A 16,897-nucleotide genomic window follows, 5' to 3' on the forward strand; every position below is an offset into this window, starting at 1 on the left:
GACTCCCTTGGAATCTCCCAGACATTAAGGCACCAGAGATGACCATTTATTAAGGTTGCTGGAGAATGTCAGCATTGGGAGTTGTTTCTTATCAGGACACTCTGTCAGCTAGAAAAACACCTTAATTGTGAACCAAATGGAATGGCCTCTCTGTATCAAGCACCACTGAGATGAAGGAGAGAGGGACTGGCAAGGGAGCAGAAAACTTAATTCCTGTACTTTAATATGCCTCGCCGCTACACACCTTACATTATAGCCTGCTGCAATCATGGCTGCTGGTGCTGCTGTACATGTCATTGTGTGTCTCTGGGTTGGCCCACCAGATAGATACATCTGTTCTGACCAAACTATCCTATTCTCCTCCCCACATGTCTGGATGGTGCCCGGGCTGGTTACCATCTGAGTTGGATGCTGCATCACTGCCATGGATCCAAGAGGGACATTGTGGATATAACTATCGTTTAGGAGGAATTTACTGGTCTAAAGAGATCTGCATGGAGTACTAACACAATGAAGGCATGATGGATGAATGGATTAATACCCTCATCGTTTCCTTTTTTTAATTATATAATATTAGCATGCCCAAAGGGGTTGGGCAACCAGTTGACTTTGGACCCCTAGAGGTTTTCTCTCTCCTTACTAAGGAGTTTTTTGTTCCTCTCCTCCGTTGTCTTCTGGTCTTCTGTTCTGTATTGACAAAATGTATCGTCAATTGTATTGTTAAGCGCCTTGGGACAACCTTGTTGTGAAAGGCGCTATATAAAAGTAAATTGAATTGAATTGCAAAATGGAGAACAGTAGCTGCCAGAGCAGTACAAAATGTTTACTTAAACCAAACCAAGCAGTGAAGTCCAAAATTCCAATTTCATCACCTGCTCATTTTCTTGAAATCAAGCAAATTAAATTTTCTTCAGATGGCACTGCTTAGCTACAGTGTGCGTTCAGCTAAGCAGCCACAACAGCACAAAATTGTATCTTTTGAGCAATAAGAGGTTCTTCGAATGATATATCACCTTAGTACCTACACAAGCTACAACTTCCATCCAAATTACAAATTTGCCTACACCATGTGGGGAGAAAACCTATGTAAATTATGCAAAATGGATTATACAGAAAATACTCTTTGAATGCCTGATTGTTTTTAATGCATTTTTTGTTGTTTCTTTTGCTGTCTTTCTGCTGCTTTCCAATGTAAATGATAGGAAACTGCTTACAGCTGACGGCCTACACAAGGGAAAGTGACCATCACAGTGTTGCAAATGATGACAAGGGATTATGAGGGTGTCAGTGGGGTGGACTGAGAATGTCCACTGGGAATGTCCACAAAGGGCACCTGGAGGACATGGGAAGACACTGCAATAATGCAACCAAATGGTCACTTCAGTCTCAAAGCACAGTAAAGAGAAATATGAGAGATACCTGAATCCTAAAGAGCGAGAAAACACATCTCCTATGCTTTTTTCACTAAAAAACAGAATAGGTTCTGCTGAAATCTACCGATTATAACCTACAGTATATATTTTGAAGTTTCCACTAATTTTCTTTAAAAGTGCTTCAAGTTTTTAACAGATCATGAAATACTATATGTTTAAATTAGAAATTTTCTGTTCAGAGGGTCATAGAGGGTCTACTTTGTGAAGAATGAAGAGATAAGAGAGATACCCAGGAAGTGGGATAATAATATCATTTTCATGTTTTTGTATGTTTTTTGCAAACTATGCAGTTTAGTGGCTTGACGTAGGTTTTGTGCTCAAATGTATTCAAAGATGCTGCCTGTCCTTGGTCAGTAAGATAAGGGGCATGTATTTGGTAAGCTGGCTGTACGCCCAGAATATGAAAATAACTGACTGTTGTCTAGTCTGCAACTTAGATATAATTAATTGGCAGGTGTTGCTGTTTTATCATTTGTTTAGAATATGTCATAGTAACTCTTTGTGTTTTAAGGTATAAAGGACTATCTTCAGCTACTTATTTTTTAAGTCTGGTGGTCGCAAGCCGGACTTCCATATGCATACGAATAAAGGGACTTCTGCTTCACAGACACCTGAACTTTGTCATTTGTTTGACACTACATTTGTTAGAAGACAAGAACAATTACAAACGAGAGGTCATTATGCCTTTCTAGCCAGTTTGGTGGTTAGTAGTTAATTGATCCAGTTTTTTCTTGAAATATACTAATGTATAGTATATGGATAGATTGTACTCGCACAACACTTTGTGTAAAAATATATCTCTTGTTCTGAGATATACTCTTCCAAAGTGTTAACTGTTTAGCGGTGCTGCCTTTCGTTGCTGAAAATAAGGTTCAGATTGTGGTAGTTGAGGGACTTTTATTTTAATTGAAATGCGGCTATTTACATACACTTCCGGATCATTCGGGTTGCTGAATGCCGCTACTGTATCCAACGCAGTGAATCTCATTCACCTCTGATCCTGAAGAACCTCGTATCATAGTTAAGACTGTCATTCCAGCTGAGCTCCTAATCACTGGTGTTAATTGGTCTGTACTTGCCTGTTAATACAGCACGTTTTCTAAAAAATGTTTTTACCTGTTAGAAGTTCTTCTGCATTGCCTTGCCATTTGTTCACCTTGCCAAAAGTGTTTAATGTTCTTTAATGCATCTTTACGTTAATTGGTCACCTACAAAGAGTTTTATTGACAGAAATACACTGTATGCATATACCTTATTTACATACTGTACACATTACATGTACCTCCTCATACAATGAATATTTCTAATCATTATCATGTAAACCTTTTTTAGTAGATGTTATAGTTTCTTAAAAGGTAACTTATATAGGTAAATAAGACTATATTCATAAGAGGTGGCAACAATCAAAAAAGCTACTTTGTCTTGTAATAGTAAACAATAACGTTTTGCATTATAACTTAAATAAAGCAGCCATTATACACCAGTAGCCCCACTGTAGATAATAATAAAATTCAAGGTGTTTTTCAATAATCCTAAAGTGTTGTGTACAGTAACACAAATAATACACAGGAGAAAAAAAGAAAAAAAATTAAAATGAAGAGTAAAGTTAACTTATGTCTTAAAAGCTTTAGAGAATAGTTTGGTCTTTAGTGTTGCACAGAAGTACTGTAAGACCGTGGTACATCTTTGGTACAGACATAAGCAAATCTCCCATCACTGAAGTCCCATCAGAAACATACTGTGCATCTATCATGTACTCTTAATGTGATACACATGAAGTCAGCACACAATGAACAAACAAGGGCAGAGGGCAAATCTCAGCATCTCAGGAAGACTTGAATCATGTTTAATTATGATCATTTTTGTTGTCTACAATATTTTACATGAAAACAAATAAAAAACAAACACAACACAGAGCCAGTTAATTAAAACAATGAGCCCATCTGCATTCTATGGACCCAAGGTAGAGATGGGGGGGGGAATCAAAGAGATGGATATACTGTTTATTGTCTATTCATCCATTCCTATCTTTGTGTACATACTTAAAAGGCTCAATTCGATAGCTAAGGCATTATTGGAAACAGAATCACTTGAAGGTGTAGGTAATATAGCCTGGGACACAGCTTCAGGACAAAATTAGGTCATTCTGCTATTTGTACTACTTCGATGACTGTAGCAGGACCCTGCAGTACATACTACTTAGGCAGCAGTGCTGCTCCATGCAGCCTTGCGCAGTACATTGTGTAACAGACAATATTTAGCAAAAATGCAGCATTTATTATCTGTAGATAACCTGACATCATGCAGTCACATTTGGGGCATTGTGCAATTACAGTTCAATCATAAACTAAGCAGAAACGAGGGTGGAAGTACTGTATTTGGTAGTGTTTTCAGGAAAAGGGGCTAATTCCAGAAACTGCAATCTACTGTATATGATTCCCATTCACAGTGTGTGGCCACAAACGGTGACAGTATAAAGGGCAAGATTATAGAAGGGCTATTTTGTGGCAAAATGGAAAAAGGAAAAAAATGGAAAAAGGTTATACCCATTGCCTTGCCATGATAACATTTGTGTTCTTAGCTGCAGCTTGCTGGATGGAAATACAAGTCCCAGAAAGCCATAGGGGCAATTGAGGGCCAATTAATAATTTCACAGGGTTGATTTAGTGGTGCTGATTTAAATTATCTACGTGAGCCCATGAAGAAAAGCCTGCAGCAAATACAGTTCCGGGTTGGTGATCAGAACTGGTGTGGTGAGAATAAGATTTTGGGAAAAGGAAAGAAACGCAATGAAAGAATTGTGATCTGCACACTCACTGGTCACTTAAACTGCTCTGCCACTTTAAATTGTTGATTTAATTTTTGCAGATTCATACTTGAGTGCTTCATTCTGGGAATGGGAATACTATAATACTAGTGTGATTAAAACAGATCAAACACTTAAGCTGCAAATTCTATCGATTATGAGGCTATACAAGTTTGATGGATGTGATTTATCAGTATTTCTTTTAAAATAAACCATTTCTATATGAAATTTAACAATATTTTATATATTTATTAAGATGATTCACTTTTCTATGCATCGCTTAATATGAACTGCACAGTTTCAGACAGTCAAGGGTCTTGCTTAATGTGTTCCTGGAGTATAACACAACAAGAATAACAAACAAAATAATGTTATACAGACCCGGCCTTTTTGTATTTCACATTTCAGTGTGGAATAAAGAATGCGATTTGTATCAGGAAAGTACTTGCTCGCTGCAGTTGACATACATTTTTGATGCTTGGGGATCCTACCCACTGTAGAGTACACCGTTCAGATATCCACTAACTGCTAAGCTGGCGCTGGTGGATGGTGAGGCTGCGTGATACTGGACTGCGGTTCTCTACAACACCCAGGTTTCATCCAGAGGTGTCTCAGAGTTCTGCCTTCAGCCTCTGGGATTTGAGGAGAAGGCTTCTTCTATTCTCTGCTCCCCCTAGTCTGTACTCCTGGACACATGGTTTTCAAAGGCTCATATCAAGGCAAGAATGATCAGGTATTACTAGTGGAGTCACACAGTAGGTTCAGCCTAGCAACACATTACAACAGTGATAGCTAGTTAAGCTGGGAAAATGTGAAAAGTCTAACTAAGTGTGAGTGGAAAACCTTGGTCCAGCAAGGTTTTGGTTGCCTCTTTGACCTACCATGTGTTTTGAACCTGAAATCAGTAAATCTGTTGAACCAGGATTCCCTACCTGCCACTGGCCAAACTAGTTAAGCTGGTGGTGCAGGGCTATTGTAGTCACATCACTGTTATCTAGGGCTCTGCTGTTGCCTGCTGCCTAGATCTCAGAGACACTGGTTTCAAACTGTCATCTTCAACCCCTACAGTTGATATACACCTCTGTTAATGGTTAATTAAATATCTGGATTTTGGGTAAGCAGTTAGCATTGGCCAATTATGTAAACAATGAGTTCATTCAATAATTTAAGACCTCGTCTAAGAAAAGAAAAGGACTTTGTGGCCCTCAGGGACCAGCCACGTGAAAATCCTCATTGGACTGAAATCCCTTTTACAGACATTTCCTCCTTCCTGTCATTTGAACATCTCTGAAACCCAAGCTATCCATGGAAAGCAGCAACGCAGGACAGCAATAAACACAGAAACCAGAGGGGTTGGCAGGGGAGGCCTTTTAAAGACAGAAAACTAGGGTCAAAGCAAACACTTAATCTCTAATAAAAAGGAAGACTTTCAAATGAGGAAATTGACATTGAAATGTATAGCATTGTGATACAGCTTGGGAATGTCATGACAGTCCGATATGCGATGAGGGCTCTGGGTATTGCTCCTGTTCTTCCAGCTTCACCTGCTCAGTCTCCTCTTCCGGTGCAGTCGGGTCTGATCTACCTGTGACAGCTGACAACCCATTCCAGAGTCTGCCTCTCTCTGTGTGAGCATTGTAACCTCCTCTCCCTCTGTCCCCTCTCTCTTTCCTGGCCCGGGTGGGCCTGCCGTTGCCAAAGGAAGAGCGCCGCCAGTCTCAATGCATCATCGTGATGCCAGTACAGCCAGCACCTCCATTACGGTACTTACTGAGAGCCTCCTCCAGGAACCCAGCCAGCATGTCACAGTCCTCCTGCGGGCAAGGAGCAAGGAGAGAGATGTTCCACTCAACAACACTGCCACCAGGTTTTTCAACACCCCACTATGCAGATTTCCTTACAGTTTTTAACAAAATGATATTAGCAGTTGTACTATTCTCTTTGTTTGACACAAGGCACAAATATCTAGAAATTCTGCAGATTGTAGGTGTCTGCTTGTCATAACGATCTCACAGCACCTGTTACATAAAATATATAAAAATAAAATGATATATTCAAGATATTTAAATGTGAACTACTTTCCACTCACTAAAAACAAAATATACTAAAAGTGTGACTAGTCACACTCTCCCTAGCAATCTCAGTAGTCACTTGCAGAATAGCAGTGGTTCTCAATCCTGGTCCTAGACTACTACTGTGTCTGCAGGAATTTGTTCAACAGGGTCCTTAATCAAAAGTGCCAGCTGATATATGTAACTGATTTGCTTGTTAATTTAGATTTTTCTGCCCTCAGTCCTTAGTTTAAAAAATACTCTAGCTAAAATGTATTATTACCACCAACTTCAGCACACAGAACTTTATGCAATGTTTTCTCAACATGAAAAAGATTTATCTCCCTTATCAGACAAAATCTCTAAGTAGGTGATAAATTTCAGATAAACAGACACAGGTGGGAGTTATGATGTATGAAACACTCCCACAGTGCTCTGGAGTCAGTCCAGACAAGATCAAACAGATACATATTCTGGGGTTTAAAGGCATGTCCTACATTAACAGGCTGAAGGAAGAAACCTTGTTAGTCTGGAACAGAACTAAGAGGGGACTTGATACAAGTATTCAAAATCCCCAAGGCGCTGACAAAGTCAACCCAGTGGACTTCATCAGAATGAACAGTGAAACTAAGCCATAGGACACAAGTGAAAACTACATCAATGTGCATTTAAAAAAGAAAAGGACGCATTACCCAAAGGGTAGTAGGAGTATGCAACAAGCTACCTAACCATGTTGTTGAAGTTGATACCCTGACTTCCTTCAAGGTTGTGATCCTCAGATCAATTAGCTTTTATCTACCAAACAAGCGAGATGGGTCACTTGGACTGCTCTCAATTGCTTTTATGTTTGTTTCCTTCTGTATATAGAGATTTCAATGAATTCTTTGATTTTTGAATCTTTGTAGTATTATGAAGGCACTGTGGGATAAAGTGAGCTAAAATAATAATCATTAACTCACTTCTGTTGTGTTTTTATTTTGTGGGTGTAGATAAAAACCTTCAAGAAACATTCCATGTTTCACATAAAACACTTCTGCAAAACCTTTATGTAGCTGAGGTTAGATAAGCTATTCATCCTCATATGAAGCCCACTAAAACAAAAGCATCTCTATCAGAGAGCCAATTCAATCTCACCTTCTTTGATAAAATCCCATAAACAGGATACTCTGTTTGTTTTGTAACTCATTCATTGTGAACATGTTCTGTTGTACATACCTCACTGATGAAGGCAAAATGAACCAGCTCATTTGCAAGATCCTTTGAACTGTCCGCTAAAAATACAGAAAAAATACAGTACATAAAGTCAGCAAAGATGTTTCCACTATTATTCAACACCCCTTTCCCCCATGTAATCGTGTAAAAACAATATGATCATGTCGTACCCTGGCAGCATTCCAGAGCAGCAAAGGATTTCTCTAAGTCTAGAATTTCTTGTTACATATCACAATGAATGAAGCACACTTAAGACAGAAGCACGATAACAGCAAGAAATCAGGGAGACATTTTGCACACAATTAATAGGATTAGAGGGTAGAAGGAATTTCATGTTAACTAAGATGGTGGATGTGGGGAAGAGTGAGAGTCCTTAGTGATCTTTAAAAATACCTGAAATAAGAAGTCAATAAATCTGTTTCAGCCACATTACCATAAATGGACTGTTTTGTCTCAGTAACCTTTACTATGACTCCAGCTATGATTCAGACATAGATGACAAAAAACTACTAGATTCTCTTTTTCTCATTTCCATTGTCAGTGTTCATGGTACAAACTTATTTTTTTACTCTGGGACATTGTATTTATCACGATTCAATTAATGTTCCTTTATCAGCTGAGATAGTTCTGTTAATACTATAAAAAAATAAAAACACTGCAAAGTACTAGTCACTTCAAAACATTGTGAAGTGATTTATAGATGCCTTCTTTTAATATACAGTGGCACATGTTATCTTAGAACAAAAGGTGAATTTATTAGTAAATTTCAAATGTTTCTGAAAATGACTTCCCCTGATAACATTTATAAATTGCACAGGACTTGTTAATTCCAACCCTCTGCTGTAAACTGTGATTGCTGAGCATGTAACTGCAGCTGTATCACCCCATTGAGAATGAAAAATAAAACACAGGAGTTCTCTGTGTCTTTTCCGGCTTCATTCTTAGCCCTTAATGCTGTACAAACCTGTCAGTGCAGAATACTAATATTCAGATCCAAACTGCCACCTGATAAATTTGGCTGGTATTCCTGTTTACAGTGAGGAATAATCCAACCCTTGACCAGTACAAAAGAATTGTCTAGGTGACAGACAGGTAGTACTAAGAGACTGCCACCAGAGGCTGCCAGCACAACCTCAAGACTGGCTTTGTATAGATTTTCTGTGTAAATAGTTTTACCTGGTGTTTAATTTGGTGATTGTTTAATGGTTGTGGAATGTGTACATTTATACAGATGCAGCCATTCAAAGTGCGCGGCACAGACATGTACCGCGGGTAATTGGCTACATCCTCGCGCATTGTGACGAGCGATAACGCGCAATACCGCGGTACGTGATTGGTTGACCAACAGGGGCACTCGTGGTGCGTTGGTCGGTCGTAGAAAGATTTAAATGTCTTTACTGTGCCCGTTTTAGTATTGAATATTTATATGGAATTTTACCACTGAAGGGAAATCTTAGTAGCTGAGCATAAAAAGAATAGGAGCATAACGTGTGTGAAGGCCATAAACGATATTAATTTTGGAACATAAAACATACAGTATTACAGTATATGGGTGGTCTCGGTACTTTAAAGAAAAAATACACACCAGTATTCCATTTCTCCCTAAACATTTTAAGCATCGAAGTCTTTAACTAACATGTGAAATAGCATGTATAAAAAATGGTAGTTTTAAGCTTTTCTGCTAATATAATATGGAATCGAGTATCTAAAGAAATTAATAACGATATAATTATATTCATATACTGCAACACAGTAGTACACGCTTTACAATGTCTGTTTATTATGTATGTGTAGGGCTGTTTCAGCACTCCTTATGTGACCTTGCTGGTGGTACTGTGGTCTACATTCCCAACTTGTAAACTGGAGGTTGTGTGTTCATATCCAGCTGGTGCTGCAACTGTTCTTTTAACAAACATTTCTTTAAAATAAAGTTTAAAATAAACTTTCAGCATAGCTTTCTCCCCATTTAGATTTATTTTTCTTGGGATTTTGGGATCAAATCTGGAAAGATTAGATTGTAATTGTTTTTATTTTTTAAATACATTTTAGAAAAGTGTAATCTATACTAAAAAGCTGTATTTATGTAATACCACTCAATACTTATATTAATGGAGTTTAGTTGATACTGTTTAAACTTTTATTTTAAATTGTATTACAGCATTGTACACATGCTTAAAAGAGAAGAGAGAAAACGCAAGCCTTCTTCAGGTGTGAGGGTTTCTGCTCAGAATGAAACGCTAAAATGTAATGTAGGTTCTGAATGGGTTAAATTATGATTTGGGCTTGATTAAGGTCGCTGCCTTTCATCTAAAATCCTGCTTGAATCCTTCTAAACTAAAAATTTGACACAAGAAGAGAAGAGGCTCTGGTGAAATTTCTCTTTTTTTAATTTCTCTTTTTTTCTTGGAAAAACATCTTACCCACTGCAATCTGGGCACAGAAGGATTAAAAGAAGTGAGACAGGCAGGGGGGAGGGTGAGTTCTAAACAAAGAGGTATCCAGGTAACAGTGAAACGGGTGGATAGTCTGGGGAGTGCTTTGTGCATCTTCTAATGGCAGTGGGGACAGGGTGTGTGGGAACAGGCTTCCCAGTTTAGCCGATCTTGTTACAGCATGTTACAGTTTACTATTATTAACCATATTAATTTTAAGTGCTTAATGCCATTTTTTGACCACGCACGAATATTCTTATGTCCATATCTTCGCAAGGGAATCAGTGCGAATTGTAATACTAATTAAATGACCGCGGGCACTTTCCACCCCCTCTGACAGCAGGAACTCTTATTCTTAGCTCAGCAGCTCATTACAATATAGGGTGTTCAAACCGTTTTTTTTTTTACACAGTGACACAGCGTCGCGTTGTGAATCTGTTTTTCCGTGTTTACAAAGAAAGTGGAATACAGTAATACTACGTGCTATATAGATACATATGTTTAGATATTTAGACCCGGCGCGGCACAGAGCGCTTAATGGCACCAATTGCGTCTGCATTTATAACTTAGCTTTTAAAATTAATCAAGCAATATAAAGCATCTCTTTTTACTTTTAAGTCCCTTAATTATCATTAAGCACAGCTTTCTCACCACTTAGATTACTTTTTGATACCATCCTCAGACAAAGCAGAAACTTGTTGGACTTGTTGTTGTACTCTAATGACATTACAAAGTGGAAAGATTACAGATTTTAATCGTCTTTTATTTTGTTACGTTATACATTTTAGAAACATTTCATCTATACAAACAGTTAGGTGTTAGCATAAACTATTAGTAATCAATAATATTAAGTTTAGCACTGTAATAAGTTGTTGCACTTTCCCCCGCATCTTGTAAAAATATATTTTCATTGTTCAAATATACATTAAGTCTGACTATCATATAATAAGTTAAATACAAAACTAAAGAAAAAATAGGGTAAAATATAATTCAAAATATTTTGCTAACAATGTTAACTGTTTATAAATAATAATTAACTAAGGAGTAGGATGGCACAGTTGTTAGTATGCTTTTTGTTTTGTTTCTTTTTCATAAATACAACTGTAGTACCTGATGTCTCAGTGGCTTTCAAAATTAAATTATGCATGCAAACCTGTGAACTAGAAAGATAACTAAAATATCCATCCATTTCTAATTTCTAAAGAGGGAATGAGAAGAAGGGAATGGGAGGAAGAACTGACCAAACAAAATTACAACAATTTTATTAACAGGCTGTTTCGTGTTTTTCCTAGGATTGTTGACCGGGGTGGGGGACATTCGGGAATGTGAGTCTGATAAAGAATGAATAAAAGCATTTTATTAAAAACGCGTTTGCATTTGTCTGGGTATTTACTTTGTAATCTGTGGTCCTTTTAACAGTTTTTACATCTACTGTATTGCTTTGAGATGCCACTTTTAGAGGTGATTTATAAAATAAAGTTTTTTATTATTGTTATAGGGAAACATGATCAGATTTTCCCTGGTTCAGAAAAAAAAGATCTAAAGTATACTAGTTTGTCACTCTTCTCATTCCATCTTTGCTAAATGGCTTTTCATACTAATCTGATCAATCTAACTGCCTACTTTCTGTGCTTTCTCTATCCTGCTAGATTTGCAATTATTCTGAAAATTTTCTTCTTGAAATAACTCATTTCTAAATACCTTTTTTCACTGTTAACATCTTGCAGCAACTCTGCGACAAAATATACACTTAGCTCAACCTGAAAGTTCATCCTGCTACCAACATTGGAAAAAAAAAATCTTAAGATTTCTATATTTATGTCTTTATTTAGTGGTTTCATTAGTGACAAAGGCTAAACTTTCTTGGAGAAATGTCTTTTATGTAAACCATGTTTGCTATTAATTCATTTAGGGCTCACTGACAGAATTGCTGTTTTTTATGCATGCCAAAAAATTTCAGTGCCATCTTCTCCACTTTAAAGGTACCCCCTTGCTGGAAGAATTTGACCTCGGAACGTTTGCCCAGCATACTAATATAGGCACATCCCGGAAGTTTGACTTCACTGTGTAATGAAGAAATTTTAAAGACTACTTCTTAGCGTAGATAAAAAAGCTTGGATTCCCATGGACAGTATCTTATACACATATCTTTTTCTGTTGTCTTTGTTGATCTCCTGAGGATCCTTGTGATATTTTGAGCTCTCGTTGAATGATAAAATTGTCGCAGTTTAAATAATTTTCGTTGTTAGAAATTATGAAACGCTCTGTTAAAAGCAAGGGAGTTTTTATATCTGTTATAGTAAAAGAAAATGCCTGATGAACTAGGGATTGAACAGTTTTTCAGTGCTTGTACAATCGATGGAAATGTTCAAATAAATGTGCTAAAGAAATAAACAAAAAAGTAAGTTATTCCTTTATCATATTGGCTAGCTAATGTCCCATCCTTGTTAGTTAGATCAACAAAATGCTGTGGTGGGTGGCTTTTTGTCGATGAAAAAATAAAGTCTTTTCATTTAAAATGACGGTTGCAAATAGTGTGGACCAGCGTAATACTTTGAGTTTTACTGGTGGAGCTTATACAGCTGTGTCTCGATATCTTGGTCAAATATTCGGCTAGTGTTTATTGTCTGTTTAGGGTTCTGTAGCATTCCACACGGCTGGGCAGCTTGTTCCCCCCTCCCGCTGAAGACTCGACCACTTGAAAATACCTGTGAAACCGGTTTAATTCGTCACAGCCAGCACTCCCGCAGAGAGTGATGAAAACCACATGTAAGACTTTGGTGCTTAAAATGGTTAGGGAGAAATGGAGTATTGGTGTGTATTGGTGTGTGACTTGCGGAGTTAAAAGCTGCCTTTATTTTCTTCTCAGTCACCACCTGCCAGCGAGCTCTCCCGCGCCCCGACCAGAGAGAGACACACGGCGAGCCCTGCTAATAAAGCACCTTGAATTGAATTGAATTGAATTGAATTGAGGGGGGGGGGAGGGCGAGAGAGAGAGAGGGGGAGGGGGCGAGCAAGCGAGCAAGTGAACGAGCGAGAGAGAGAGAAACACCCAGGGGTGTAGAACCAGGGAACTATTTACATATTAAAACTATTTCCCAAATTTAATATGTGCTTTTCTATATTTATTGTCAATTAATTGTCCTTAAATGTATTCTATTTTTCAAAGAAATGTTTGTTAAAAGAAAAGCCACGGCACCAGCTAGATTTGAACACACAACCTCTGGTTTACAAGTCAGGAACATAGACCACAGTACCACCAGCAAGGTCACATGAGGAGTGCTGAAACAGCCCTACACATACAGAATCAACAGACATTGTAAAGCGTGTACTACTGTGTTGCAGTATATGAATATAATTATATCGTTATTAATTTCTTTAGATACGCAATTCCATATTATATTAGCAGAAAAGCTTAAAACTACCACTTTTTATACACGCTATTTCACATGTTAGTTAAAGACTTCGATGCTTAAAATGTTTAGGGAGAAATGGAATACTGGTGTGTATTTTTTCTTTAAAGTACCAAGACCAGCTATATACTGTATGTTTATGTTCCAAAATTAATATTGTTTATGGCCTTCACAAGCGTTACAGTATGCTCCTATTCTTTTTATGCTCAGCCACTAAGATTTCCCTTCAGTGGTAAAATTCCATATAAATATTCAATACTTAAACGGGCACAGTAAAGACATTAAATATACATACTGTATACAGTACAGTTTGCATACAGTAATATGTTTATGTTCCTAAATCAATATCTTTTATGAGCATGTGAAAGCAATGGTGAATCGGAGATTCTCAAAAATTACTGTACTTTGCATGATTGGAAACAAATGCGTGATTGCGAAATGCTGTGGTGTTACTTTTACAAAGACGGTCAATGAAAAAAAGAATGTGGACCAGGGCAATACTTTGAGTTTACAGCTTGTCCAAGGTCATTCATTATTAATACTATTAGTTATATCTTCGGTAAAGACTTTGATGGCGACAGCTCAAACATGAGAGGTTGAGCTTTATTAGCTCCACCTTGCGGAAATTCCGGATACTATTATTTTACTTGTGGTACCACGTGGTATCATGCGGCACTATGCAAGAATTTACGTTATTAATATGGTAACTTGCGGTACACTGCGTCAAGCGCACCGCAAAATAATGCGGTATCGCCCACTTTGTTTTGAATGGCTGCATCTGTACATGAGTTTTGCTGTAAAAGGATATAGGTTTCTTCACTTTGGGTGATAGACTGGTTAGATAGTTTTGTGTGGGATAAGAATGGTTAGTTGCTTCAGCGGATTAGACAGACTCAGCTGAGCTAGATTTTATTTTATGTTTATTGTATGTTACAATAACACTAAACAGATTTTGGTGTAGTGATCATAATTGTTGATTATTCAGGAATGACACAATTCTACTCCTGTTCACTTTCTACTTCTAATAGAGGTATAAACAATAACAACACAGTCAATAATATACTCCAAAAAGAAGCTTCCACTGATAGGACACCAAGAATTAAAATCATTAATAGAACAAGCAAAATAGCCAGGGAAGGGCAGAAGGATTGGCAGGTGATTAATAGGAACTAAGAAGAAATGCACAGGGGTGGCACTCACCGGGCAGGATGTCACAGCTGAGCTGCCTGTGGAGCTTATCTTCCATCTTTAGGAACAGGGTGAGCTGTGAGGAGAGAGGCTCAATCAGATTTACTTGACCTGTGGCTCCCCCTCCTGTCTATTTCTGATACATTTCTAGTCCTCATGTCTCCTAATGGGCTTCAACAGTGTTTGTCCCCCAGATTAAACTCCATCCATCCTTCCGAAGCAGTATTGAATATGATCTGCATGGAAGATTCTCATATCTTACCCACCTGTTACTCATATTTGGAAACTGTACCCTTCTTGTACCTTTCAAAGCAAGTATGTGATCGCAAACTCTCTTAGACCTAGGACACCCTTACCACACTGCAGGCAGGCAGACCAGTGCAACACTCAAAGGGTAGGGGACAAGATTGAGACACTGATAGCACATAATACATCACAGACCCATCAAACTATCTGTTAAAAAATAAAAGCAGTTCCTGCATTTAGGGGTCACCATAGTGTTTTATTTTGGTGTAGTTGGCAGGATCTCTTACACACACCAGTAGCAGTCATGGAGCAGCAAGGGGGATAGATGAAGAGAGCAGGAGCCAAGGCCTCTGTAACTGTGATGTGGCCATCGTTTATGGGGTTATAGAAGGCCTCAGACAGCTTTCTGTCCTCAGACCAGAGTCTCCTCAGGGAGTGCAGTCTGGAGGAGGCAGAACTCACATGTGTTTTTGTTCCTTCTTCGTTGGACTCCAGATTACAGTGCATCTGAACAACCTGTAACACAAACCAGCAGAGTGAGGAGCTCCACCACGGGGTCACTGGTGCCCACAATCTAGTTCTGCCCTCTCAGAAACTGAGGTTTCCCTGAAACACCTCCACTCCAATACACTCACCCTGTCCGAAGTCTTAAAGCAAACCTACTTACACCTAACCTTATCTGTAACATAATCCAAAGGCCTGTCCAGTCCGCACAGACTTGGAGGAGCTGAAAACATACTCTTGTGGATTTTTTCAGTGGACAAAATGACAACCTTCCACTGAGCTTTTAAATCTGTGACAATTATTCCTACACATGAAAACAGCATAAATTCCTCACTGACTGAAGACACTGAAGCATGAGGATGAGACAAATGAGGGATTGTATCCGGCTGCACTGACGAGACTGGTAGCTCTCAAGGAGCTTATATGAAGGTGGGTCAGGTCTAACTACTGGTAATTCCACAACAATGAGCATAAAGTTTAAGTAATAGCAATTTAATCTTATTCCTCAGTAAATCCTCTGTCGCCCTAAGTTCCACAGCTAGTAGGCCTTGTGAACTCCTGTCCTGTCCAGAGGAATCAGAGCTGAGTTGTTTTTCACTTCTGTCCTGCATTTCAGCGGATGTAAAAAGCAGATAGTAACAGCCAACATGTGGTGCTGCACAAATGTATCCTGTCCCACTTTATATTGGTGTTTAAGCTTATAATCATGATTTCATTGGATATGAGATTTAGAATCTTGATAATCAATTTCCAAACTTATTAAGCTAACACAATGTTGATGGGGCTGCTTCTCATCAGCAGGGACTGTGCAGCTTGTCAGGATGGAGAGGAAAAAGCATCAAACAAGTGAATCCTAGAGGAAAACCTGCTTGACTTAAGAGTTAAAAGCCTCACAGCAGTAACTATGGGGGTGACATTCACCCTCTTTCATGTGTAACAATGTTCAGTTTATTACCGTTTTGAATAAAAATATTTATTTAAAAAAAAAACTGGATACAGCATTTGTGCATTATTTGAGAGTGTGTTGGACAGACGGATATGCTGTAGATTCTGCTACTTTTCGCTCCCAAGAAACTGAGGATCCTGATTTGGCTCTTGGCAGTTGTGAATAACACTTACCCATTACCTTTCTTCTCCTAACCCCAGCCCAGCCCCTCTCCCACCCTCACCTTTCTGGTCTCTGTCTCCTGGGGCTCGGGTGTGGGGGTCTTCACAGTCTCCATGTGCTCCTGGGACAACGAGAGTGCACGGGGCATGGGGTGAGGGCGCGGAGGGGCAAAATTCATCAGGGGGTAAATCCCATTTCTGAGCAGAAAAAAACAAGACATCATGATGATCCTAGAAATTGATTTGTTTGTTCTGTCATGTGTCAGACCGGGAACTTTCTCTCCGTGTCTCTATTTGTCTATATTGATCTTATTTCTAGCTGTCTAGATACATTTCTATCTCTCTCATTCTTTGTGCCTGTCTGCCTCTATTGATTTCTGTTTCTAATTCTCTCTGTATCTCTGCATGTCTCTATCAATGTATCCATCTTATGTTGTAATGAAATGATGTGGTATTTGTGTTAGTGATCAACATTTATGTGGCTCCAGGGCTGCAGTGCGAAGTG

General features: G+C 38.5%; 1 protein-coding gene across 1 annotated transcript in view; it reads right to left on the minus strand.

Moving 5' to 3' along the window:
• Nucleotides 1-3,258: 3,258 nt before the first annotated feature.
• Nucleotides 3,259-16,897, minus strand: part of LOC148832828 (nuclear receptor-binding protein 2-like) — a 94,996-nt gene continuing 81,357 nt past the window's right edge. The window contains exons 14-18 of the mRNA XM_088919185.1: nt 16,455-16,590; nt 15,244-15,297; nt 14,548-14,611; nt 7,506-7,561; nt 3,259-6,053 (exon numbers count right to left, since the gene is read on the minus strand). Of these exons, the coding sequence (XP_088775311.1) occupies nt 5,958-6,053; nt 7,506-7,561; nt 14,548-14,611; nt 15,244-15,297; nt 16,455-16,590 (406 nt within the window). The 3' untranslated portion in view covers nt 3,259-5,957. The remainder of the gene's footprint in view (nt 6,054-7,505; nt 7,562-14,547; nt 14,612-15,243; nt 15,298-16,454; nt 16,591-16,897) is intronic.

Source organism: Atractosteus spatula, chromosome 6 (genome assembly GCF_055471065.1).
Source record: "Atractosteus spatula isolate fAtrSpa1 chromosome 6, fAtrSpa1.hap1, whole genome shotgun sequence".
NCBI lineage: Eukaryota > Metazoa > Chordata > Actinopteri > Semionotiformes > Lepisosteidae > Atractosteus > Atractosteus spatula.